Genomic DNA, 27,208 nt, shown 5'->3' with positions numbered 1-27,208 from the left:
TGAGTGCAGTTTTCCCTCCCTTTTCAGAACCATATCGTAACCAATTCAGACCTTTCAGAAGGCACCATGGCCGTTAAACGGGACACATGACAACCCTACTTTTAAAGCTGCTACCTGAGATAAATAGCATGTTGTGATATTACTAATGCTAGTTCCTGCAGAGCTTTTGTTTGTCTACAGTGGGTGAGCTTCTGTGGCTTGCAGTGTGCAGGAGGTCAGATGAGGTGACCTTAGTCTGAGCTCTTTGGGGATGGACTCTTTGTACAGCACCCTCCACGCTGGGCTTTCACTCCAGAGTGGGATCCCTAGGCCCTACTGTAATACAAACAAGGAAAATGTGCTGAATGTGTCAAGGAATGGGACAGAGGAATTGGGTGGAGATAGAGTGCACACTAGAGATTTATCACCCTAATAGTCACTACCTGACAACAGTGAAAGGGCAAAGCTCTAGCTTCCTAGGACAGTGCGTGGAGATCACCTCCATCGCCCAGTCAAAAAGCTAACAGGATGTTAGGAATCACTTAAAAAAAAAGCCTTTGTTTTATTCTCTGTCTAATTGCTCTTTTATATAGCCATGGGCTGCCCATGAAGGCTAGGACTATAACAAGGTTTAAAAGGCTACAGCGTCCTGTAGTACTTTATAGACTAATAGATGTATTGGAGTATAAGCTTTTGTGGGTGAATACCCACTTCGTCAGACGCATGAGGTTTAAAAGAGAACTAGATATCGGGGAGGTTTAAGTCCATTAATGGCTATTAGCCAGGATGGGTAAGGACTGGTGTCTCTAGCCTCTGTTTGTCAGAGGATGGAGATGGATGGCAGGAGAGAGATCACTTGATCCCTGCCTGTTAGCTTCACACTCTCTGGGACTTGCTATTGGCCACTGTCGGTAGACAGGCTACTGGGCTGGATGGACCAGTCTGGCCATTCTTGGGTTGTTCTGCCCAGCTGTCACGGCTGTGTAATGCTCTATGCACGGCCCAGGCAGCAGCTCATGCCCTTGGCTCCTTGCCATGGCCCCACTTGAACTAACCCCGGGGAGGGCCAGTAGCCAACGCTGCTGGGGCGAGTGTCTTTGCTAAGCCGCCAGAGGCACCTTCCTCTGCTGGGGCAGGAGCTGGGGGCGCCCGGCGCCAGCCTCTCTCCCTCAGTGCCCAAGGGGCGCAGGCCGGTGCAGACCCAGGCAGCTCCCAGCAGGGGGCGGGGCTCCCCTCGCTGCGCGGGCTCCGGGCAGGGGCTGGAGCAGCCCTCGCGCATGCGCCGCTGCCGAGCTGGGCGTGGGCGGGCGCTCGGGGCGGGGCCGTGCGCGCTGAGGTCACACGCAGGCGAGACGGAAGCGCCTGCAGGTGAGGTCGGGGAGCGGGGCCCCCTTGAAGCGGCAGGCACCGGGGGGGCGGGGCGGGCTCGTCAGTCCTCGCGCGGGGGGCGGCCTTTGTCACGGGTCATACTTGCTCCCCTCCCCCACCCCAAAACCTGCCCCCGTTTCTCTGCCAGGGATTTGCTGTGTGACCCTGGGCCCCTCCTTTCCCTGCTCCGTGACTCAGTTTCCCCCTCTGCACCGTGCGGCCTGGCAGCGCTGACCACCCCCTGCCCCTTTGCGGACCGCCACCAGCTCCCCCGCAGGAGGCTGCTGTGTAATTGTGAGGGGGGGCACTTACCATGGGGGCCCCCGAGCTTTCCTCTGCCCTTGAGACCTGTGGGGCAGGTGAACAGAGCCTGAGACGCACCCGCAGCAGCTGCATGGAGTTTCCTGCCAGAGGGAGGAGGGATGAATAACATTGGGATAGTAAGAACATGAGCCAGAGATACCACCTGTGGGAAAATGATGGTCACATCGGTGAGTTAATAACAGGTCGTGTGTTTCAGCCTGAGGTGTCCAAGGCACTTTACCTGGAGGGGAGAAACACTTCACCTGCCACTGAAATGCATCCACTTCTGGGGTGCAATGTGACAGCTGTTTAACAATGCACAGTAACATAGGATTGAATGGGGGGGGGGGGGGGCTAATGTCTGGTGTGAGAGGGGGGCCAGCATTAAGTCTGTGCATGAAGAATAGACCCCACACATCAGCAGGTCTAGGCCTGACTGTTTGCCATCGACTCTGTTGAATGTCTAGAAAATCAGTCCAGCAGCTGGCAGAGGAATAATTTATGCAGCTAACACATCTGTTCCCAGCTTGTTAGTTTCTTTGCTTTGATCAGTTGCCTTTTTCCTTAAGAAGAGGATCAAAGCAATTCAGACTTCCCCCTCCTTTTGAGAGGCGCACGTGAGGTTGGGTATACAGCCACTGTGACTGCTGTGCTAGTACCGGGAGTGCTTGCAAAACCCTGGGCAGGGCCCCCAATGAACAATCGTGTTTATTCATTGTTATGGCCTTCAGCAATACCACCTTGTGTAGTGAAATTCCATCTCCATGTCAGGCCAAGGCAGTGTCTGGCTGGGAGCGCTTCCAGGAACACCCAGGAGCAGAAGGTAGTGGTGATAGTGATTCACTAGGTGGCATTATTCCCTCGGAATCGGCATGGAATCAGGGCTTTGGCATGGCATTCTGCTCCTGCCGTAGCAGTATACAGCATGGTCCTGAGCGCTTACCACCATGAAGGATCCCCTGGCACTTTCCAGGAATTACTCCCATTGGCCTGGCCAGATTCAAGCTAGGCTACAAGTAACTACTGTGACAAAAGCTTCTCTAGCTTAGTGGGTCGTGCACTTATTGGCAGATTTGCTCGCCTCACAGATTCACCCTGGGGGTCAAGAAACAGCCCGGAGACCTTCCCCTCTGGTAGAAGCCACAGTCCAGGTCAATTCCTCCTGTGTCTGATCAGGAGTTGGGAGGTTTGGGAGGAACCCAGGCCTGTCCTCTAGTCCGGGTTCCAGCTCAGAGCCCTATGGACTGCAGCTGTCTAGAGTGCCTCCTGGAACAGCTGCGTGACAGCTACAACTCCCTGGGCTACTTCCCCATGGCCTCCTCCCAACACCTTCCTTGTCCTCACCACCGGACCTTCCTCCTGATGTCTGATAACACTTGTACTTCTCACTCCTCCAGCAAGATGCCTACTCACGCTCAGCTTCTTGTGCCTCTTGCTCCCAGTTCCTCACACACACTTCCTCTCCTCTGGCTCCCTTTGGGCTGACTGGAGTGAGCCCTTGTATAGCATCAGAGCGGCATAAATTAGAGTCAGGTGCTTAACAGCCTCACCTGACTGCAGGTTGATTGGAGTCAGGTGTTCTCATTAGCTTGGAGCAGCCCCTGCTCTGGTCACTCAGGGAACAGAAAACTGCTAATCCAGTGGCCAGGCTATCTCCCTTCTACTACTCTGCTGTTCCCAACTGGCCTGGGTCTATCACACTACTTTCTGCCCATCTAAATTCCCCCCCGCTTTCAACTGGGCATGGCATTTGTCTTCATTTCTTGTCAGAAGCCATTCTCTTGAGATGTGTGCTGCTAAAGAGCCAGAGGCTAGCTGGAGAACTCAGCTCTTCCAAGCCATCAGTCTAGTCCCGGACACCCGTGCTAAATGCACCAAAAGAAATATCATCTGTAAAACTGAGTGATTCTAGGATTTCCCAGCCCTTGAGTCCTGTTTGTGATAGAGACAATGTTTTTATGCAGCCGTATTTAAATAAACACAAACAAAAGAATTGCCTAGACCACCTTGCCAGCAGTCACAGATATATAACAAACACCAGGCATCATCTCTGCTTTGGAAGCCTGGGGTCTGGAGTAATAATAATTATCCTGAGCTCTTACATAGCACTTGTTGTGAGTAGAGCTCAATGCGTGTCACACAAGAGATCAGTATCATTAGCCCCATTTTATGAAAGGGGAAACTGAGGCACAAAACGGCAAAGGGACTCGCCCAAGGTTGTCTGGTGGGGGAGCTGGGAATATCATCCCTTTCTTCTGAGTGCCAGTCCAGTGTCTGTCCACTAGGCCACTCCCTTAGAGCGATCTGGCAGCTGCCGGTTCTCTCTTAAATTAACCCCATTAATATTAGTAATTGTCTATATTTCAGTAGCCTCTAAAGCTCCCTATTGAGATCAGGGCCCCTTTCTGCTAGGAGCTGCATAGACACATAGTGAGACACAGTCCCTGCCTCCAAAGAGCTTGCAGCCTAGACAAAGGATGGGAGGGGAAACTGAGGCACGGAGAAGGAACTAAATTGCCCGTGGTCATAAATCAGAGTAAACCTATTGTATTTTTCTTTGGTAGTAAATTTGTTATCTCCAGATTTAATTCCCTTCCCTTCTCTCTTCCTACACAGATTTTTGACAATGGTCCAGTAGCAGACACTGACTCTCGCAGCCACCTGGCCAGAGATGGCAGTTTCCCCTGGATCTGTAATCGTCCCAGACTGGCACAAGTCCCCAGAGGGCAAAGAGTACCTAGCCACCATCCTGCGGAAAAACAAGCGGAAATTCTTCGGTGAGTCCTCTCTGCACCCATTACCGCTGCAGGCCCTAGAGGCAGCTGGTGAGACGAGATGACTCTGTGGGACACGCTTAAGCAGCAGTAATTGAGGAAAGTGATGGGAATCAGGCTGCTGAGTGCCTTTGCCTCCCACTGAGGCTTTGATTGGCCATTGATTTTGGGTACCACTGGGGAAATAAAACTGCAAATTCAACAACAGATCATTTATAGACATTATCGAATGGGTCTGGGGAGCAGGAGTTTTAGGCTCATGGCTTCAATTTCCTCCTCAGTAAACTGGGGATCATAAGGGTTAATTCAGTACTGTTTGCAGGGTGCTTTGAGATCCTTAGATGGAAGGGCAAAGCATTACTTGTTGTGTGCTGGTTAAGACCCATGGCATCTGTGTCATAAGAGGGAAGGTCTTCTCATGATCAGTAACTGGTTAGAAGACAGGAAACAAAGGGTAGGAATAACTGGTCAGTTTTCAGAATGGAGAGAGGTAAATAGTGGTGTCCCCCAGGGGTCAGTACTAGGATCAGTGATGATCAGCATATTCACAGATCTGGGAAAAGGGGTAAACAGTGAGGTGGCAAAATTTGCAGATGATACAAATTACTGAAGCTAGTTACAGACTGCGAAGAGTTATGAAGGGATCTCCCAAAACTGGGTGACTGGGCAGCTGAAATTCAATGCTGATAAATGCAAAGTAATGCACATTGGAAAACATCCCAACTATACCTACAGAATGATGGGTCTAAATTAGCTGTTACCACTCAAAAAAAAAAAAAGTGGGTAATTCCCTGAAAATATCTGCTCAATGTGCAGCGGCAGGCAAAAAAGCGAACAGAATATTGTGAATCATTAAGGGATAGATAATAAAACAGTAAATATCAGAATGCCACTATATAAATCCATGGTACACCCACACCTCGAATGCAGATCTGGTCACCTCATCCCAAAAAAATGTTAGAATTGGAGAGAAAGGCAACAAAAATGGTTAAGGGTATGGAACAGCTTCCATATGAGGAGAGATTAATAACACTGGGACTTTTCAGCTTGCAAAAGAGAGGACTGAGAGGGGATATGAATAAGTTTTATAAAATCTTGACTGATGTGAAGAAAGTAAATAAGGAAGTGTTATTTACTCCTCCACATAACACAAGAACTAGGGGTCACCAAATGAAATTACTAGGCAGCAGGTTTAAAACAAACAAAAGGAAGTATTTCTTCACATAATGCACAGTCAACCTGTGGAACTCCTTGCCAGGGGATGTTGTGAAGGCCAAAATTGTAACAGGGTTCAAAAAAGAACTAGATAAGTTCTTCTTCGAGTGATTGTTCATGTGTATTCCACAATAGGTGTGCGTGCTCGCCACGTGCACCAGTGTCTGAAGTTTTTCCCCTAGCAGTACCCGTAGGGGAGCACCCCTAGCGACCCCTGAACTAGCGCCTCCCTGGTGCAGTATAAGGGGAGTTGCGCACTCCCCCCACCCTCAGTTCCTTCTTGCCATCAATGAAGATGCTTTGGAACTGCTCTGCTCCAGCTTTGCTGCAGCTCTTCCCCAGAACTCTCGTTCGTTCAGTGCCTGGTACCTGTAGTTAGTAGTTTGATTAGTTTTAACTGAGTTTAGTTAGTGCGGCCGGGCTGGGGCATGCCCCACGCCCCGGGTTTTAACTCATGCGATGCCAGTGAGTGATCCGCACAGAGACTGTTTATGCTGTTTTGGGTGAAACCCATCTCAGCGATTGCTGCAAGATTTGCAAGTTGTTCAAGCCTCAGACCAAGAAAGAGAAAGACGTTAGGCTCCGGGCCATCCTGATGGAGTCGGCGTCGACCCCGACTCCGGCACGCCGCTCCGAGTCTGCTCTGTGTACTGCAGTGTCGGTGCGCGGCGACTCCCTGGCGCCATCTACTAGTCGGCACCGCTCCCCGTCCACAGGGCATGCCAAGAAGGTTAAGAAGAGGCCTTCTCTGCCGCAGCACCGGAGCAAGACTGGGGGAGAAGCTAGACCCATGCTGGGCAGTCCTCGGGTCCCTGTCGGCCTCTAGGCCTCCGATCCAGGTTGAGCCAAGTAGCCCGGCCCAGTTGGAGAGGGCTTCTCCAGATGTCTGGATGCCCTCCACACCAGAGGTCCTGCAAGCGGCCTGGGACGTCATGTTCATGCCGGTACAAGGAACACCGCCAATGTTGGCCCTGTGGTCCAGAGGCAAGCCGCTCCTGGGATCTCCTCAGTCACCCCGACTCGGTACCGGTCACAGTTGAGGGAATGTTTCTGATGCCGTTCACCGTTCAGCAACTGTCCTGTGTGTAGTCCACACAGGTTGCCATCAACCCCCAGCAGGTTATCTGACAGAGACTCCAGGCACCGGTCCGCCTCGAGGAGCAGACACCGCTGGGACTGAGGCAGACACCGCCGAAGGCCCTCTTCTCAGAGGGGCTATCGTAGCCAGTTGCGATGTGAACGTCGACACCTTTCCCGTTCGTCATCTCGCTCCAGGACCCCACCACGGCACCACTTCCGCAGCCCTGGGCTTCGATTGCTGGCACCTCGTCGTTGCAGATCTGCTTACCGGAGCCGATCACAGAGCAGCTGCTACCGGCAATACTGTTCCTCCACATCGGGATCATGGTCTCATGGTTGGCACCGCTCCCAGCGCTGCAGCTCCTCCCGGTCCAGGAACAGTGGCAGGTCGTACACCAGCCCAGCCTCCCTTCGTAGTCGTCCATCATTGGTCAGGCTGAACAGCCTGCTCTGCCGGTGCCACGGCTGGTGCAGTGGCACCGGGCCCCATGGCAAGCACAGTGGTACCCGTGGGCACTGTGGCCCCCGACGCAGCCCCCAGTGGGGACTCGCTTGGTGGCTGGAGCCTTGGAACAGCCGTGGGCCTCCCCCTCCAGACCTCCGAGGAAGGAGTCGGTGGGACATGCATCTTCGGCGCCGTGCCCAGAGAGCGACCAGGTGGTAGATCCTCTGGTGCCGGTGGACACACAAAGCACCGCATCTGCCTCCTCCCCCTCCCCAGATGAGGCAATTGTGGCCCCTCCTCCCTCCGTCCCACAGGAGGAATCTAAAGCCCACCAGGAAGTATTGAAAAGGATGGCATCAAACCTCAGCCTTAGGCAGAGCAGGTGGAGGAGCCCTCTGTGACGAAGTGGAGCTGTTCTTAATGTTTCCTCTGAATATGGTGGGGTGCCTCAGTTTCCCCTATGCATTTCTTAAGTCTCTAGGGGTGAGATTGTTGCAGAGCAAAGGGCCAGTGCCCATAAATGGCGCCTCTCTGTTGCCAGGCAACTAATGGCCGGGGCCGGGATGCTAAAGGTGTTGGAGAACAAAGAAATCAAGTGACCTGGCCTGGGAAAGGAGCAAAGCCCATAGAGGAGGGGCTGGAGGGGGTTTCAGTCTGGAGCTGGCTGGGGATGAAGGGTGAGTGCAGACGTGAGGGTCTGGCTCACTGCCCCCCAGGATGGACCTGACTGAGGGGTCCCATTCTCTGTACCTACAAGACCAGTTTTGGACTGTGTTCCTGTCATCTAATAACCCTCTGTTTTACTGGCTGGCTGAGAGTCACGTCTGACTGCAAAGTGGGGGTGCAGGACCCTGTGGCTTCCCCAGGACCCTGCTTGGGCAGACTCGCTGTGGGAAGCGCATGGAGGGACAGAGGATGCTGAATGCTCCAGGGTCAGACCCAGGAAGGTGAAACCATGTGACCTTCTTGCCCTGAAGACAGTCTGCTCACTGAGAGGAGACTTCACCAGAGTCCTGACGGGCTTTGTGGGGAGCAGTTCCAGAGCATCACCCGGGGACTCCATGACACCCTCAGACTCCCTGTTTAATGTCCTGTCCGCCTCTGTGCCAGGCAGGGTGTGGCCTTGCCACTCCATGAGGGTGGTGAACATTTCAAATGCCCTGTGGCAAACCACGGCCTCATTGCCCCCATCTCTAAGAGAGCAGAACGCAAGTATTTTGTGCCCGCCAAGGAATATGAATACCTATACACCCATCCTGCCCCTAACTCCCTGGTGGTCGAGTCAGTCAACCACAGGGAACAGCAGGGCCAACCAGCCCCCACTCCAAAATATAAAGATTCAAGGAGGCTGGATTCATTTGGGAGGATGAATAAATGTTTCTCGAGCTGCGTTATGGATTGCAAACCATCAGGCTGTCCTGGGCCGGTATGAGTTCAATCTGTGGGGCTCTCTGCTCAAGTGCGAGGAGTCCCTTCAGGTGCGTGACAGGAAGGCGTTCAAAGCTCTGGTGAAGGAGGGCACAGCAGCTGCCAGGGCAACCCTGCAGGCAGCATCGGATGTGGCGGATGCGGCTGCATGGTCCATGGCCTCCACGGTGTCCATGAGAAGGGCGTCGTGGCTCCTGCTGTCTGGGTCTTCCAGTGAGGTGCAGAACTCCTTGCAGCACCTCCCGTACGACAGCAAGGCTCTGTTTGCAGAACAGATGGACATCAAACTGCATGGCCTGACAGAATCCTGCACTACGCTTAAGATTCTTGGCCTCTCTGTTCCGGCTCCCACTAGACCTAAGTTTAAGCCTCAGCAGGCTCCCACCCAGGCCACCCTCTCTGAATACAAGCCCCCTCATAAAAAGCTGTGGGACTATAAGAAACACCCACAGGAGCAATCTTGGTCTGCCCCCCAGCCTGAGCCCTCTAAGGGCAAACAGGCAGGGAAACGGCAGTTTTGATGGGGCGCCCGGGGGCCACCTACCAGTTCTCATCAGGGATCAACTCACAATAAAGCTTCCCTCCTCCAATGGGTTGTGTGCTTTTCTCTTGGAGTGGTCTCGGCTGCCCTCGGCCCGATAGATCGCCAGCACCATCTCCCGGGGCTACACCCTCCAGTTTACCTCTACCCCGCCCAACCACCCTCCGCCCCCGTGCGTCCTGGGGGACCCCTAGCACAAGGCCCTGCTTGAGCAGGAGGTGGGGCAGCTCCTGGGCCTAGGAGCAGTGGAAGTGATGCTAGCGGAGCTCAAAGGCCAGGGGTGCTACTCCCGCTATTTCCTTATCCCAAAGGCCAAAGCAGGGCTCCGAGCCATCCTGGACCTGCGAGACCTGAACCAGTACAGGGTGAAGCTCAGGTTCCGCATGGTCTCCCTGGCCTCCATCATTCCCTCCCTGGATCGCGGGGCCTGGTACGCCGCCCTCGATCTGCAGGACGCGTACTTCCACGTCCATATATTCGAGGGGCACAGGCGCTTCCTCCAGTTCACAACTGGACAGGAACACTGCCAATTTACGGTTCTCTCATTTGGCCTGTCCACTGCCCCTGGGTATTCATGAAATGTTTGTTGGTGGAGGCGGCCTACCTCAGGCACCGTGGGGTCCAGCTTTTCCCCTGTCTGGATGACTGGCTGGTCAAGGGCAGCTCCCGGTCGCAGGATCACATGGCGCTCCTTCCTGTGCCTGTGCACCACTCTGGGCCTGTTGGTGAACGACACCAGGTCCATGTTAGTCCCAGTACAGCGCATAGAGTTTATCGGGGCAGTTCTAGACCCTCCAGACAGGTTTGAGACCCTGAAAGGGCTTATTGACACACAGTCACAAGGTTTCCAGTGACAACAGCCAGAGCGTGTCTCCAGCTCTTGGCTCACATGTCGGTGTGCACGTAGGTGGTTCGCCATGCCAGACTCAGGATGAGGCCCCTCCAGTTCTGGTTGGCCTTGGTGTTCTCCCAGGCCAGAGACAGATGGACAAGGTCCTCACTGTGCCCGAACTGGGGATCGCCTCCCTACAATGGTGGTTTTCCCCGGGGAGCATGGTCTGTGGGGTTCCGTTCAGAGGCAGGCCCCCATTGATGGAACTGGTGTCCGATGCATCAGACCTGGAGTGGGGAGAATCATGTGGGAGACATTCAGACCCAAGGTCTGTGGTCTGCACAGGACCTGGCCCTCCACATAAACATCAAGGAGCTCAGGGCGGTCCAGCTGGCATGCGTGGCCTTCTGCTTGCACCTGGAGGGCAGGGTGGTCAGGGTTCACATGGACTTCTGCATAGCCCACGACATTTGCCTGCATTGTACCACGTACCGAGCACCCAGAACTCAAGGGCAAATCGCTTGAGCAGAGACTGCGCCTCTCAGCACAAGTGATCTCTTCACCTGGAGGTGGTGCACAGACTTTTCCAAGAGTGGGGAACTCCCCAAGTGGACCTGTTTGTGATTTGACAGAACCATTGCTGTCCCTAGTTCTGCTTGCAGGGGTGGGCTGGGACGGAGAGCTATCTCCGATGCCTTCCTCCTGTCTTGGTCAGGCCAGTTTCTTGATGCCTTCCCTCTATTCCTGCTGATCAGCAAGGTCCTGGGAAAGATAAAGATGGACGGGGCTTGGGTCCTCCTGATTGCCCCAGCGTGGCCCAGGCAGCATTGATACAGGACATTCATGAGCCTGGCTGTCACCCCACTGTGGCCGTTACCATCCCACCCGGACCTGCTCTCCCAGGACCAGCGCTGCAGCACTCCACCTCACAACATGTCTGCTCAATGGTTAGGCCGGGAGGAAAGGACATGCTCAGAAGGGGTTCAGTGTATCCTCTCAGAAAGCAGGCGACCCTCCATGCGTCAAGCCTACGTGGCAAAGTGCTCTCGGTTTTCCCGATGGGTGGCTGAATGGGGCGTTTCCCCGGTGGCTGTCCCAATCCATCTTATCCTGGACTATCTCCTTCACCTTAGAGCCCAGGGCCTGGCGCCCTCATCTGTCAAGGTGCACCTGGCGGCCGTGTCGGCCTTCCACCCGCCAGTGCAGGGATACACAGTGTTCTCCCTTAAGGGTTTGGATCGTCTCTTCCCGTAGGTTAGGCCCCCAGTCCTGCAGTGAGACTTGAAGTTAGTGCTGGGCTGCCCCGCAGGGCCCCCATTTGAGCCGCTATCTACGTACTCCTGGTCCCATCTCTCATGGAAGGCAGCCTTCCTGGTGGCAATCACGTCGGCTGGGCAGATCTTGGAACTCAGGGCCCTGACCTCTGAGCCCCTGTACACAGTGTTCCATAAGGATAAGGTCCAGCTCCGCCCACACCCTTCGTTCCTCTCGAAGGTTGTCTCCGCCTATCACATGGGTCAGGGCGTTTTCCTGCCGGTCCTCTGCCCCAAGCCCCAGGTGTCCAGTGAGGAGCTCTGCCTCCACACGCTGGATGTGAGACGGGCTCTGGCTTTTTATCTGGAGCAGACTAAGCCTTGGCCGAACGCATGAGGGATCGGCTGATCTCCACTCAGCGGCTCTCCAACTGGATCACCTCGTGCCTCTGTACCTGTTATGGTCTGGCGGGAATTCCCCCGCCGTCAATTGTGCGGGCACACTCGACTCAGGGGCAGGCCTCGTCGGCTGCCTTTTTAGCCCATGTCCCCATCCGGGACATTTGCAGGGCTGCCACATGGTCTTCAGTTCACGCATGTTCACCTTATCATATGCGATCGTCTTCCAGACCAGGAAAGATGCTGGGTTCGAGAGGGCTGTGCTCCGTCCCGAGAGTTTGTGAACTCCTCCCACCTCCAACAGATACAGCTTAGGAACCACCTATTGTGGAATACACAGGAACAATCACTAGAACTGTTCTTCCAGAGGTGTTGCTCATGTCCATTACATCCGGCCCTTCTTCCCTGCTGCTGGAGTTGTCTGGCAAGAAGGAACTGAGGGTGGGGGGAGTGCTCAGTGCCCTTATAATGCGCCATGGAAGCACCCCTCCAGGAGTTGCTAGGGGCACTCCCCTACGGGAACTGCTGGGGGAAAAACTTGAGGCACCGGTGCACGTGTCGAGCGCGCACACCTATTGTAGAACAGACAGGAGCAACACATCTCGAAGAACACCAGTTACAGAAAAGGTAACTGTCTTTTCCTGGAGGGCAGGTCCATCAATGGCTATTAGCCAGGCTGGGCCAGGATGGCGTGTCTAGGCTCTGTTTGCCAGAAGCTGGGAATGAGCAACAGGGGATGGATCACTGGATGATCATCTATTCTGTTCATTCCCTCTGGGGCACCTGGCATTGGCCAGGGGATACTGGGCTAGATGGACCCTTGGTGTGACCCAGTCTGCCCATTCTTACGTTGTGCTCTTATATGTGAGGACGTCATTATCCTTATCCCCACTTAACAGATGGCGAAAGTGAGGCCCGGGGGGGGGGGAAGTGACCTGCTGAAGCCCAGTCAGTAGGTCAATAGCAGAGCCAGGGACAGAGCCCACCACTGGGACTCAGTGTCCAGCTCCCGCTACTAGCCCTTGTTCCCCTCCAGGCCTACTGCGTCCCCTGACGCTTTATGTAGTTACATACGAGACGGGGTGTGGTATATCCAGGGGCTGGAAGCTAACTAGAAATACGGGGCACTTTTGTAACAGGGAGGAGGGTCACTAGCCATTGGCAGAATGTACATAGGGACGGGGTGCAGTCTCCATCCCATGGTAGGCCTGTAAATTCTACCTGAGTGTCTTTTGGAAAGACACGCTCCAGCTCAAGCAGAAGTTCTGGGCTTGGTGCAGGACTCGCTGGGTGAAATTCTCTGGCCTGCGTCATACAGGAGCTCAGGCTAGATGATCATAATGGGCCCATCTGGACTTCTGTGGATCTATAAAGGATAGGAAAAGGGTCATTCTGGGATAAATGAGTTAAAACCCAGCCAACTTGGGGTGCGTGGAGAGACTGAGCCGTGATCTCAAAACAAAACTGCTTCTTGTGGAAGTTGGGTGGGGGATGTAGGGCCGCTGACGAGTTCTGCTGTTTCGTTCCAGGACTGATTGAAAGGCCAGTGCTCCCCCCGCAGATGGCCGCCGACACTGTCAGCTATAAGATTTTTGTCTCTGGGAAAAGCGGCGTAGGTAAAACCGCAATGGTGGCCAAGCTGGCTGGCCTGGAGGTGCCCAGTGCGCATCATGAAACAACAGGTGATTGATTGGAGGGCGGCAAAGAGCCACTGACAGGGAGTGAGGCTGTCCCTCAGCCTTCCCAGCACTGGGGAGAAGCAAGACAGGACGGGGGACTGTTTCTTTGGGAGGCGGCGCTTTCCTGAGAACTGCTGGCAAGATCACTAGCAGCAGGACACTTCGCTCTAAGCCAAGAGATGACTTAGAGGAGAGGGAGCCAGAAGGGGTTTCCGTACCCATGCTGGGTCAGCCCCATGCTGGTCTACTCTGGGCCAGGGCCCTGCTGTCAGTGACCCTCCTATCTTCTGCATTGCAGTGTATGGGTCTATTGGGTGGTGTCCCTTTAACTTGCTTGGGAGGCCTCCCTGTTGTCTATTGCAGAAGCCACCAGAACCTACCAGAGCCCCCGTGTATCTGTGGAGCTCGGGTTGTGTGTATCTAGCTCCTTAACACGGTTATTTGAAACCCAGCTGGGTTTGAGTGGCTTCCTCCTGGTTCTGCTATTGTGTCCAGAGCACAGACACCACAGGGGTGGGTGGGGAGGACGGGTCTCCCTCCGTCTCAGCAGGTGCTGGAGCCGAGCAGCGGCTTGGGAAGAAAAACTTCCAGCAAGGGAGCAGGAAGGAGTTCTTTCCAGTGCAAGCGACTGGCCTGTGAGATAAACCCACTGCAAGAGAGAATTCGGGGTAGCTGCAGGGCAGGGAGCCTGGAACTGGCTGCAAGTGGTAATAGGGCCAACTTCAGGGGTCAGGCCGGATGTCCAGATGCTCTTTTCTGGCCTCATTTCCTCTCCCTCTGTGACAAACTGGGACTGTTCTTACTGGGGTCTGTGAATGCTGAGGGAGGACGGGATTGGGGGATGGGAGACTGGCTGGAGGGAGAATACCTGAGCCTGTAACGTGAGAACCCAGGAACAGGGGAGAGGCCACGTGACACCTCTGCCGGGAAGCTGGAAAAAAGGCTGGAGAGTGAGGGGAGGTTCAGGAGGTGGCTGGGGAATGGAGGGAAGCTGAAACAGGGCTCTGACCCCCCAAGTGGGCTGTGGTGCTCCTGGGACTCCAAGGTGGACCTAACTGGGGAGGATCCTGTTATCTGTGCCTGTAAAACCTGTGTTCCTGTCGTCTAATAAACCTTCTGCTTTACTGGCTGGCTGAGAGTCCTGGTGAATTGCAGGAAGCCGGGGGTGCAGGGCCCTGACTCCCCCGCACTCCGTGACATCCTCCTATTCCCCAATACAGATACGATGCTTCCTGTTAAGCATCCAGTCCGGTGTGCAGTGGTTTCTCCCAGAAGCTCACAGCACACAGGTATTATGCGGACAGGGCAACTTCTCTAGAATGACATCACAAGCCAAAGCCAGGGGTTGGCGTTTTGTGGCGAGAGGAGAGTTGAGGCCTCAAGACACTGGCTTCTGTTTAGGACTCCGCCACCATGTGACATTGGACAAATCATCTCATTTCCCCTGGGCCTTCATTTCCCCATCTGTGAAACAGAAATGCTAACCCTTTCCTGGCGGGAAGGTGAGGGCCGCGATGAGGTGGGTAGAACAGCAGCGGGTTGCTGGATGTATACGTGCAGCACTGTTGTTCTTCGGGCATCTGCTTGAGCAGTGTCGTTATTCGTTGCACTGTGTCATTCTCCTGTCTCAGCCACGGACTCTCCCTGGAAACTGTTTGTTCTTAAACATCCTTTAAAGGCCGATGACTTTGGCCAACAGTGGGATGTTCCCCATGTTACAGGTGGGGAAATAGAGGCACAGGACAAGGCTGGGACTTGCCCAAGGGCACGCAGCAAACTAATGGCATGGAGAGGAATAGACCCCAGATCTCGTGACTCCCAGCTCAGAGTCCTGTCCATGGCCTATGCTGCTGCCTTAGCATGGCTGCCGGGCCCGCTGTTCAAAGAGCGTAGCAGGCATCATTTGATAACACCTCAAAATGTCCCTGCGAGGTTGGTACATGTCAGATCCATGTCACAGATGGGGAGACAGGCCCAGAGATTATGAAGCCCAAGGTCCCAAGAGGTCATTGGCAGACTAAGGATTAGATGCCATGTTTCCTGTGCACTGGCCACTGAATACATGGCTTCCTCCAAGCCCCGAGAAAGGGCTCTGGCAGCCCTCCGAGAGCTCGGCAGGTAAAAGCAGCGGGCGATCTCATTGCAGGGATCCAGACGACAACGGTGTATTGGCCGGCCAAGCTGAGGGACAGCGGCAGGGCCCTCATCTTCAGGTTCCACTTCTGGGACTGCGGAGAAGCAGCTCTGAAGAAATTTGATCACATCCTGCCTGTGAGTCAGCCCCGGGGTTAGGGAAGCTGCCATGCCCTGCTGTCTCCTGGGGAGCTGAGACTGACCAAGCACAGAACTTGGGTCTGGATTTCAGCCCCTCTGAAGTTTGGGGGATATTCAGAACTGGGCGGAGGGTAAGCCTGTTTCTTCTGGGTGCTATAAACTGCACCCCACTTACACCACAGCAAAACCACCGGGGAGGAATGGGTCTCTTAAAGGAATAAACCACCCCTGTCAGGAGCGAGAGCATGGGCTGGCGGCACAGCCTGCATGGGAAGGGGTAAAGCTGAGGGTTCACAGCAGGGCCAGAGACCCCCTCCCCTCCCCTCCCCTTTGTCTCCCTGGGGCTGGGCCTGTATGACACACAGCCTGCAGCCTGGCTCCAGAAGGAAATGCCTCTAGAACTCCTTGGGCCTGATTCTCATTTCCATTTCATGCCCCTCTGGCCTTGGTGCAAATGACAGTTGGGCCTGCTCACGTCAGGCACACCTTGCTGGGCCAGTGCTAGCCAGGACTGATGCTGCTTGGCCTTTCACACTTGGGGAACTAAGGCCCGGCAGGAGGAAATGACTCGTTTCAGATCACACAGGTGTCTGTGGCAGTCAGGAATGCAACACGCATGTGTCTGCCAGTCCAGGGGTATGGCTGCTAACCAGTCCCTCCCTGCACTGGCTGAGACTAGCTGTGTGTACCCCGTCTGACATCCACAGTGTCGCCCCCTTTTAGGCCTGCAAGGAGAAGGCAGACGGCATCCTCTTCCTCTTTTCTTTTACTGACCGCTCGTCCTTGGATGACCTCCCCAGCCAGATCTCCCGCGTCACGGAGGGATCCGAAAACCTCATCAAAATAGTGATTGGCTCCAAGTATCCTTGATGCGCTGGCTCCACTCCACCCTGTCGATTGCTTCTAGTAACGCCAACCACTGGGGTTTCCCAACCTGGCACCCTCATGCGCCTCATACAGCAGTAGAAGCTCCTCCCCTGCTTGGGGTGGGGGTTAGCTAGACACAGGAAGTGCTGTTTGCTTCCTGTGATGCTGCAGAGGAAGCTGGGAATTTTTAGCACATACACAGTAATTACACCTTCAAATCCCTATGCAGACAGGAACTGGTCCTAACAGGCATCTGTCAGGAGAGTCAACATCATTAGCTCTGCTTCACGCATGGGGAAACTGAGGCATGGAGCAGGGCAGGGACTGGCCCAAAGCTACACAGGGAGCCAGTGGCAAATCTGGGAATAGAACCCAGGAGTTCCTGGTTCCCTCCTTATCAGAGATTGGTTGGAGGGCACTCACTGACATATCTCCTGCATTCTCACTGCACTAGTCAGGCCAGGGCTCAGAAACAGGCAATACGTACCCACACCCCATCCCCACACCTCTCTGAAACTGCTGTCTTGTTCTGCAGAATCTCCGCTTCCATGGGGAGGGTGGGGGGGAGTGACATCACTAGGTTGTGATTAAAGCCTCGAAAACATTAGCGGAGCGTCACTGCTGCAGGTCTGAGTCTGCAGAGAGCCTGGGGGAGTCGCTCGGAGAGGTGTGAACTGTGCCGTTCATCTCACCACTGCTAACTGTGGTAGATTCTGCTTGTTGGCAACCTCTTGGTTGCCGGCGGGACGTTGCTATTGCCCAGCAGTGCTGACACGTGGAAGGCAGGTTTGCGAGGCTGCAGCCAGGGAAGGCAGAACTGGGAGGTGCCTGCTCTGATTGCAGTAGGGAGCAGGAGATTGCAGCCCAGGTGTGGGGTGTTTCTGCGGGAGCAGAAACACGGGGCCCACGGAGCTGCACGCCTGTACCTCTCCCTGAGCTCTCCAGGGGTTGGGGCTCAGCACGTCCCCTTCCCGGGAGCTGCCTGAGGTAAGCGTTAGCTGGAGCCCGCACTCCTCCCACACCCCAACCTCCTGCCCCAGCCCTGAGCTCCCTCCTGCACTCCAAACCCCACATCTCCATCCCCACCCCGGAGCCCACACCCCCCGCTGGAGCCCTCACCCCTCTGTGCCCCATCCCCCTGCCCCAGCCTGGAGCCCTCTTCCGCACTCTGAACCCCTCATTTCTGGTCCCATTCCAGAGCACACACCCCAGCCGGAGCCCGCACCCCTTCCTGCACCCCTGCCCCAGCGCAGAGAAAATGAGTGAGTGAGCGATGGAGAGGGGGGGATGGAGGGAGCGGGAGGCGGGGCCTTGGAGGAGGGGCATGGTCTCAGGGCAGGGGCGGGGCAAGGGTGTTCAGTTTTCTGCGATTAGGAAGTTGGCAACCCTATGCACAGCCCGTGAGTATAGTCAGACCTCCCAACGGGGAGCCAGGCTGCATTAGCCCAGCAGTGCCGGGGAACATGCACGATCCTGTGTGGAGCAAGTGCCCCGTCTCCTGCGGGTGGGTTCTCATCAGAGCCACTCACAGGCGAGACTCATCTGGCAGGCGGAGCTTGGAAGAGCACCGCCATCCCCCCCCCCCCCCAATGGGACCCCGCAGTCAGGCTGTTGGAGGGTAACGGGGGTGGGTGTGACTGGGGTCCAGTGGGGCAGAGTCCCTGTTTCTGTCTCAGGTTTCTTGTAAGCACCCGTCACGCCAATCGCAGGCCTGTAGAGCCCCCCCTCAGATCTCCGCACTGCCTGGGCTTGAGCGGCACTCGGGTCGCTCTGTCCCGTGGCAAGCAGAGAGCTGGGCAAATGGGCCAGTGCTGCCAGGCCCCCTTCCCCTTGTCCAAGCAGCCTGAGGGGAGGATGTTGAGAGAGGAAGGACTCATGTACCACCTCCTCCCATCAGGACTTGGTGATGACCCCCAGCCGGAACGTGGCCCATCTGGGTGGAGCCGTGCGGTGGTTGTGGGGCGATGCCCTGGTGGTGCACCGTGCTGGCGTCCTGCTGCCATCCACGTGCCATGCTGAGTGCTGCCTCCTTGACAGTGCCTGCCCAGGTTCGATCAGTTCATGCACGCCGACGTCACCGAGCGGGACCTGGCCGAGTTCCGGCAAGCCTGGCGCCTACCCGTGCTGCGGATGAAGAGCGTGAATGGGCCCCGGCTGGCCGACGGGCGGACCCTGGACGGCCGCGCTGGGCTGGCACATGTGGCGCACGTGCTGAACGGGCTGGCGGAGCACCTCTGGTACCAGGACCAAGTGATGGCCGGCCTCGTCCCAGCACTGCAGCTTGGCACAGAGGAGACATCCCTGGGCTGAAATCAGCTTGGCTAAAACGCAGGGTGCTGCCGGCAGGTGGAGCCAGAGGCCTGCCAAAGGTTGGTTTGGTGGGACTCTGCTGCAGCCATGTAAGGACTCACTCTAGCCTCCAAATCTGGGACCCCCTGTTCCCACTGGCTCTGGCATCACATAGAGGCACCCTGCTAGGCACTGGCATCACGTGAACCTGTGGCCAAATTGATCTGGGGACCTTTGTTTCTGGGAGCCCTGCCCTGAGACAGGACGGGCCCGATTTCCAGAGGAGCTAAACGCCCTCAGCTGACACTGACATGACTCGGGGTCAGAGCACCTCAGCCCCCAGCCTCTCAGGCTGGGTACCCAAAATCACTGACCACTCCTGACCTTAGATTTGATCAGAGCCAGTCCAGCCTGCATGCTCCTTCCTACATCCCTGTAGCTAACCAGGACGGCAGCAGCATCCCGGGCGCCAGGGCACAGGAGCCATTGGAGGCTGGCACTAGAGGAAGCACTTTCTGCAGCGTTGTTTGGGGCTGGGGAGTTTTGGGGCTCCGGGGTAGTGAGTTCCAAGGCAACGAGGCAAGCTGGGGGGATCGTAGCCCACTGTGCGTTCGGACGTGGCATTGCTAATGTATCATTCGGCTGCAGGCACTTCTGGAGCTCCCGTTACCTTAGTATCTGGGCTGGCTTGGGGCTCAGGGGAGCACGTCCTGTCACAACGTCGATAGCACCTGTCTGTGGATGGAATTGAAGTTTATCCTCTGGGGGGAGGACAGAGTGGAGGTTTAGCCTGTGCTGGCTCTGCCTGCAGCATGGAGGCGTCAGGTTGCAGTCCAGATCTCTGTGGGACTTGAGGAAAGTTGCTGCCCCCTGCTTGTGCTGATCACAGGAGAGCTGGCATCATCGGGTGCCGTGGCCTGGCCACAAGACACTCTGCCCTGCCCTTAGTGGAGCTGTGGGTAACTGTCAGGCCCTGAAAACTCCGGCTCACAAAATTAGTGGCTGGGTTTGACAACATGGGCCCACGTGCTAGCCAGGAGCCCGGCCCCCAGCAAAGCCAGTGCTGGTTGGGTTGTCCTGCAGGACTATCCATCCCACCCTGTCCCCAGCAGCACCTCTGCGCCCTGCAGTGTTGGGTTCTGCAGACCAACGATCGTATCCTAAAGGTGGCACTTCAGGCGCAACCGCTTGAAATTGACTCTTTCCTTGTTGCACCAACCCCCCTGGCCTGCGGCCCCCGTGCCTGAGCCAATGTCGTAGGAGGATTTTATGTTTGTGTTTTGTATAATTTAAAATGAAGGATAAAGAATAATAACATAGCATGAAAGCAGGAAGGAATGGCCTAATTGGCCATTGGTAAAGATGCACCAGCCAGAATCTGTATCTGAGCTGATTTCAAGGCAGTAACAGACCTTTTAGGGTCATCACTTTGTTGTAGGTTTAGTATTTTAAAATAAGTAAAAGGACGCCGTGATCTCTCACATTGCAGTGTGATGTTCCTGTTCAAATGTTCCGTGTAGATCAGTTCTGTGTTGTGTGTGAATGAGGAATGGGTGCTGAGAGATGAGTGTGAAGGCCGTCGCCGGACCAGATGTTCTAGGGAGGAACCGAAGAGGTTGCAAATGCCCCTGTTGAAATGTCAGAGGAGGGCAGATCGACGACTCGAAAGGTGGGACAGGCACCTGTCAATGAGGACAAGACAGCTGGGATCAAAACCAGCCTGGGGTAACTCCCTGAGAGACTTGAGGAAAGAACAGGATAGAGGATGAGAAAAACAATGTAAGAAAACACGCACTCATCAAGTAACAATTGATTACAGCATAATGGTGCAAAACTGGTCCCAGTGAAGGAAACTCACTATATAAACGGGGTGTCTTGCCATGAAATGTTGGGTTAATCCTGCGGAGACTTCCCTGGAGCATTCACATTGCAACCAACAGAACCCGGCTCCTATCTACCCCTAATCGACCAAGCTGGCCACTAGGTTGATCCGGACGCTGGACTGGTAACTATAACATCAAGTGGCATGTGTGTGTGATTGAATGCATGTACTAATTGTTGTGTCTCCAGTAAACGCGGCGTACTGCCTTTTCCCCTGAAAAAGATCCCATGTGCTGCTTATAAGCGCGACACCGATGCCTCAGTTTACAGGGTGCCTTCTCCACACCTCGCGTCGCTGAGCAGTCAGACAGTGCACACCACAGCCTGCATCTCTCTCATGTGGCACCTGAGGGGTTCATCCCATTGGTGAGGTGAGGCCTGTGAGGGAGGAGAGGTAACATTAAGGAGGCAGAGTTAAGGTGGCATCTGCTGCTCTTGCAACCACCCATTTGGCTGCAGAGTTCACCGACACCATGAGCGCTTGGGCAAAGGTGGTAAAGTCCCCCAGGCTCTGAGTGCAGATAAGGCTGGGGGAAGCGTTTGGAAGTTACCAGAAATGGTTCAGAGCCCTAGACCTCACGTGAGGCTAGGGAATAAAACGGACTCTGCCTCTACCCCAAGCTACTTTAGAGAGACGGCTTCCCAGCTGAAGAGAGAGGACTTTTCCGAGAGGGAAATGCACACTGGTTTCCAGTCCCAGATCTTAGAAACCTCATGTGATTAACCTCAAAATATTCACCCGCACTCCAGAGAAGGGAGCGGGGCCACAAGAATCTTGCTTGGAATGGAAAGCAAGTTACAACTTTAACTGTAGAATTGCTTGTGTGTGTGGGTCTGCCTCAAACGCCTGTGGGGGAGGGAATGAGAGTGGTGTGGAATTGGGTTTAAATGCTCCCTTGAATTGGACCCAGAGCTCCCTTCCAGGATTGCTCCAAATGCAGACAGACACCAGATGGCCTGAGAAGCGAGGGTTGCTTCAGGGTTGGTGCTACCATTAAGGCGAACTAGGTGGTTGCCTAAGGCGCCAAGATTTGGGGGCGCCAAAAAGCGGTGTCCCCAATTTTTTTTTACAGCGGTTCCTCCGCCAGCGCGCGGTCACTGCTCCACTTCTCCCACCTCCCAGGCTTGCAGCGCCAATCAGCTGTTTGGTGCCACAAGCCTGGGAGAAGAATTAGAGTGGGGGCGGCGTGCTCAGGGAGGAGGACACAGAGCAGAGGAGAGCTGGAGTGGGGATGTGCTGCACGGCTCCCCCGGGGAGGCGCCTCAGGGCAGGGGGGGGCGGGGAGCTGCCGCAGGGCTGTGGGGGGAGCGCAAGGTGGAAGTTTTGCCTAGGGCATGAAACTTCCTTGCCCCGGCCCTGGGCGGCTTTCACGGAACATGATGGGGATCAGGTTCTGCCAACTGTCACCCAAACTCGCAGATACGAGGCCAACTCGTGCCATGAAACGCGCGCTGTTCATTTCAGCTCCTGGCATCGGCAATGTCCAGGGGAACTGGAACAGTGAGTATGGGGGGGGGTGGGCATGTGATGGAGACCACTTCACGCGGGGGGGTGTGGCAGCCCCCTTATATCCAGCACCACTGGCAGTGTCCCGTGTGCGCCTGCCCCTGCCTCGACCCTCCCATCACGTCCCTCTTCTGGGCACAGACTTTCTAGCTACCCACGGAGGGTTCCAACGGGGCACTTCCTGGGGTGCTTTGTTCAGCAAAGAGGATTTTAGGAAGTGAAGTGAGCTTGACAACCAACCCATCGGAGTCGTGTCTAAACGGTCTCATCTACAGGGAGTGAGGGGAAAAGCCACTTAGCTTAGATCTACTGAATCCACTGCACGGCGGCCCGAGGATTTTATTTTCATATCCCCTGGAGGGCCCCATTGAAACCAGGTCTCCCATGTGCTGGGTGCTGCATGGACACTTGGCAAGACAGTCCCTGCCCCAAAGGAGCTTACAGGCTAAATAGACAAGACAGTGAGAGGGGAAACTGAGGCATGGAGCAGTGCAGTGATATGGCTAAGGATTCAATACCCTGCTCTGTAGGATTTTGGGCAAATCACTTTGGCCCTGACCATCAAAGGTATTTAGGTTCCTAACTCCCTTTGGAATCTCTGCCCTTAGCTTCCCTGGGCCTCAGCTTCCCATCTGTATAGTGGGGATAACAGCCCGGCCCTGCCCTGTGTGTGTATGTGTGAGAGAGAGATCCAGTTAACGTTGTGGGGGCTCAGATGCTCCGATGCTGGGGGGCTGCTAAGGACTTCAGAATGGTCCTTACTGTACAGATGGGCCCAGAGAGATTAAGTCTCACAGGAAATTGAGCACTAACCACTAAGCCATCTTCCCTCTCCTTGGCCTAGGGGGTTTGATTTCCCCTCTTGTTCCTTCAGCTTGGCTGTGGGGGGGAAGGGGCAGAGCAGAGGAGTGGGGAGGCAGGTCGTACAGGCCCACTTTGAGGGGATGGGGAAAGCCCCAGAATGACCTCGCTGGGGAGCTTTGGCTCTGACCTCTGCCCCTCAGCCCCCCCTCTGTACTCGGTTGCAGCCGCAGCCCCTTGGCATGCAGCACTGTGCTAGGATCTGCAGAGGCAGACGCACCCTCTGGAAACTGCTCTGGCAGTGACGTCCCCTGCACCTCCACCGTCACCGCTCCGCCCTCCACTCCCCACAGCAGCTGGCAGCAGAGAATCAGTGCAGGCCCAGAGAGAGAAACATGAGCATCTTTCTCTGCTGGAGATCTACTACCCTGTACCGGAGACGGGCTGAGCCCTGTCACGGCGTGGAGAGCTGAGAATGGAGGCCGAGACCTTCACTGTGTCCTGGTTTTCTGGGGCCATGATGAGAGGCAGACAAGAAAGATCCCTCCACCCAGGAGTCTTTGCTGGGAGTTGGAGCCAAGCTCAAGCCAACCTCTCTCTAAAGGTTGGGAGCACTCAGATGTTCGGGGGTGTCGGTGGCCACCATCAAGCAGGTCTTTGATCTAAAGACCATCACAAGCCTGGTTAAAGCCGATGTGTGCATGAAATACCCTTCTCTCAGGCAAAATAGGAGGAGCAATTAAATTCCCTGTTATGGAGTGAGAGGAGTCATAGGAGGCTACTGTCCAAGGCACTGGTCTGCATGGCAGAGCTTGAGCAGGGTGAAGCCATGTGATCTGAGGGCTTCCCTGAGCCTGCTAAGAACGCAGTTGCTGGGGCATTGCTTGGCAAGCTGTTTGCTCGAGGAAGGTGAGAAATCGGGCCGACAGTAAGAGAAGCAGTCCTGAGCGTGGCCTGGAGAAGGACAGAGAGACAGCGCTCCTTGAGCACAGAACACATTGAGGGCTCAGACTTGGGGCTTTCCGAGCAAAGGTCCTGCCTGTGTCCAAGGGAGCAGGAGTGTGTAAATAAACAGGATTTCACCACAGCAAGACCTGACCCGAATCGTCCATTTCTCCTGCTAATAGAAACAGCAAGGCAGGACATTCACTACCGTCCCCAGACTCCTGTTTTCTCAGGCCCCTCTGTCCTGGGAGTTTTTGGCCAGCACTGGCCATAGCAGCCCCCTGGGCCTCCATTCCTCAAGAGAGACTCTTGGAGCAGGATTTCCAGCCCATGGAACACACTGGAGAGATTTGGAGGAGACACATGGGGTCGGGCTGGCTTTACAGTGAGACGGAGCTGGGAGCTCCTGGTTCTGTTCCCAGCTCTGCTGCTGACTTGCTGTCTGAATGTGGGTGAGCCACTTCCCCTCTCTGTGCCTCAGTTTCCCCATCTGTGAACAGGGGCTGATGCTCTGTGCTTCCCAGGGGGGCGGGGGGCTCTGGCCGATCATGTGTAAAGGGCTTTCTCTGAGCACTGGAGGGGCTGATCCGTGGGCAGCAGGATCCGAACTGAACCCATGCTCCAGATCCGCCACAATGGGGAAGGGGGATTTGGGGCCTTACATCCCTCCCCATTACTCTGTCCCTCCCTAGTCAGGCCTATCTCTGCAGCACCTCCCCTTGCAGCCATGCTTCCTGTGCCCCCAGTCTCAATAGAGGGGAAGCTGGACTGGCAAAGTGCCCCTCCACCCTCCCTCCAGCCCAGGGGCCTTTCCTCCAGCCTCGGTGCCCTCTGCCAGGCTGGGATGCTCCGGAGCTGAATTTGGATCCTGCCCATGCGCTGGCACCTGCCTGCCAGCTTGGCCTGCCCACCACTCCTGCGGATCCTTCCCAGCTGTTGGGGCACCCCAGGGATCATTCCCAGGGGAAGGAGCTGGGTGTGAATCACAGGTGCTTTGCCCCCTGCGTGGCATCAGTGGGGAGCAGAGTAGTAGGAGGTGGCAGCTCGGGGGGTAAGTTGTTCGCTGGCCCCATATCCAAGGGGCTCAGCAGTCAGGGAAGCAGCAGCGATGAATACGGGTGACAGATCTGTCGGGTGTTGGACAGCACATGGCTGGAGATGTGTTCCCACGGCGGCCAGTTCGCCGGCTGTGTGTGATCCCACCGAGGCCTGCAGCCCTGCGGAGGAAAGACTGGCTCAGAGCTGCCATGACTTTGAATGGACCTTTGGGCTCTGGCTGTGATCTGCTCCAAGAGAGTCAGAGCCCTGCCCCTGGCCTTTGGTTGATGCAGCCCAGACACTGCAGCCACCCCCACTGCTGTGCCAGTCCTGACTCCCACCCCTACAGCCCCCCTGCTCTTCGAGTCCTGGACTTCTCGCCAGCTGGGCCACTGCACCTGAATCACAACCCAAAGCTGCACCAGCTGCTCCAGGCCGGGATCCCCATGCACGGCTCCGCCGATGCCCCTCAATCTCCATCTTCTCCTGAGGCCAAGCCAGACCATGTGGCGGAGCCTTTCATACAGAACTGCAGGGTGTGGCCTGAGCTCGGCCACCTCATTCTTCAGTTGGGCCCAAAGCCTCCTGGCCATCAAACTGAGATCGTCAGCATGGGCCGCTTGCAGCCAGCGGGTCGCTCCAGATCTCTGCGTCTCCCAGCCGGGTGCCGCACCAGAGCCTTCCAGTGCCTCCCCATCACGTGGGAACATCAGCTCGTTTGCTGTGGAGCAGAGCTCGGGCCGCGTGCAAGGCCTCCTGCCTGGTTCCAGGGCCTGGAAGCGAACCCTGTTTCATGTGAAACAACAGGCAACGAGCATCTTCTCCTCAGGTTGCAGGGGAGCGAGAGCGCAGGAAGGGGAATAGATTAATTCATCCGCTGTTGGGAGGCTAAAATTCCTCTGCTTCTCCCTTCCTGCACTCTGGTTGTCAGAGGCTTCTCTCGCGCTTTCTTTTTCATGAAGGCGTCTTTAATATTTCATGTCTCTTTCCACTGGGGACTAGGGCTTTGTGCAAACTTGAGAGGCCGAGAGATGCTCGCAAGAACCGCAGCTGACGTCATTCCACTAACAGCATCCTCTGCAGAGAGCCCCATTCCACGCAGCCTGGAGGATGCTGCCGTCTGAGCGGGCTGGGTCCGAGCTTCGCGAGGGCCCGAGGATTACGGCTGCTGAGACTCGAGGCGCATGGGCTGGGATTCCAATGGAGGCTGTGTTTCTAAAACGCCGGCTTGCAGACGGCGGCTCTGACCTGCTGCAGGAGAGCCTGGAAGCGCGACTGACGTGGCTCTGGCCAAAACCGAAACTGACGCGTCTCTTCCTTGCACAAAATGGCCAAAACCATCACGAAAGGGCAGAAATGCAGCAAAGTGAACTGGGGTTTTAAAATTCATTCCCTTGCTGCAGGGGAGGGGAATCTTATTTTTGGCTTTCCCTGGTCTTGAGGCTTAGTGGTTCCTCAGGCTAGTAACCAGTCCCCGGCTAGAGCGAGAGACACATAGCCGTGCAGTTAGAGCACTGGCCTGGGAAGCAGGAGGTCAGAGTTCAATTCTTGCCATGAATGTGGGTGCCCACTCTGTGCCTCAGTTTCCCCATCTGTGAAACAGGGAGGATTCTGCTTCCCCGGGGAGAGGGGTTGTGCAGCTTAATTCATCAAGCATGTGCAGCGCTTTGGGATCCTGTGCCAACAGGGGGGACGACGCTGTTCCAAGCTGTCGTGGCACCAGTTAGTTGACCGCAGCTCTAACCACTAGGTGCTGCTGCCTTCTGCACATAGAAAGGGGGACAAGCCCTTAATCCTTTGGCTGTGTAATTCTCTCTCACATCAGCCCTTCCCGCCCTGCCGTGCAATTCACTGCCATTGACCCCCTGTGTCATGTGGGGCCCAGAGACACCTCAGCCCCACACCGGAGCAGGTCTGCATCCGCTGCTCTCTGCCTGGCATGGAAAAGCTGCATCCATCTACCCCCCCCTCCTGCACACACCTTCCAGGACTCCAGTCTCCTCCTCCAGCAGCAGCACCGACATCCTGCACTGATTGGAGCTCTATAATTACCAGCTGCCGCCAGGCAGCTGCTGCTGCTGGACCCAGTTCCCCTGGCAGCTCCGGCGCGGGGGGTGCCCAGAGAGCAGGAGGGGGGTCCCATTGCAGCTGCTGGTTCACTAGGAGTTACGATGCTGCCTTCTCCCTCTGCCATCACCCCTCATCCACCTCCAGGCGCAGGGATGCTTTGAACAGGGGCTCCTGGAGTCGAGACCGCACGGCTCCCCATGCTGCTCAGTGCAGCCCTGGGGCTGGCGCCCAGGCCCCCAG

The 27,208-nt window shown here is 55.7% G+C and overlaps 1 protein-coding gene across 4 annotated transcripts; it reads left to right on the top strand.

Annotated features, from left to right (window-relative positions):
* The first annotated feature begins 1,267 nt into the window (after positions 1 to 1,267).
* CPLANE2 (ciliogenesis and planar polarity effector 2) lies at positions 1,268 to 27,196 on the top strand. Of its 4 annotated transcripts, none has more exons than XR_003997049.1 (7): positions 1,268 to 1,347; positions 4,267 to 4,427; positions 13,147 to 13,299; positions 15,443 to 15,567; positions 16,294 to 16,430; positions 18,486 to 18,806; positions 27,113 to 27,196. XR_003997049.1 is itself a non-coding variant. In XM_030537296.1 (6 exons), exons 2-6 carry the CDS (start codon positions 4,322 to 4,324, stop codon positions 18,745 to 18,747), a joined length of 783 nt encoding a protein of 260 aa, XP_030393156.1. In that variant the 5' UTR covers positions 1,268 to 1,347; positions 4,267 to 4,321; the 3' UTR covers positions 18,748 to 20,539. The 4 variants fall into 4 exon arrangements, 2 of the variants coding, with proteins under 2 accessions (XP_030393156.1, XP_030393157.1); XR_003997050.1 differs by lacking the exon at positions 27,113 to 27,196 and adding an exon at positions 20,546 to 20,841; XM_030537296.1 differs by lacking the exon at positions 27,113 to 27,196 and having other exon boundaries at positions 18,486 to 20,539.
* Positions 27,197 to 27,208: the final 12 nt, after the last annotated feature.

The sequence above is a fragment of the Gopherus evgoodei genome, chromosome 18, assembly GCF_007399415.2.
Source record: "Gopherus evgoodei ecotype Sinaloan lineage chromosome 18, rGopEvg1_v1.p, whole genome shotgun sequence".
Classification (NCBI taxonomy): domain Eukaryota; kingdom Metazoa; phylum Chordata; order Testudines; family Testudinidae; genus Gopherus; species Gopherus evgoodei.
The sequence above is the reverse complement of the archived record's forward strand: the minus strand, read 5'-3'. Positions and strand labels throughout refer to the sequence as shown.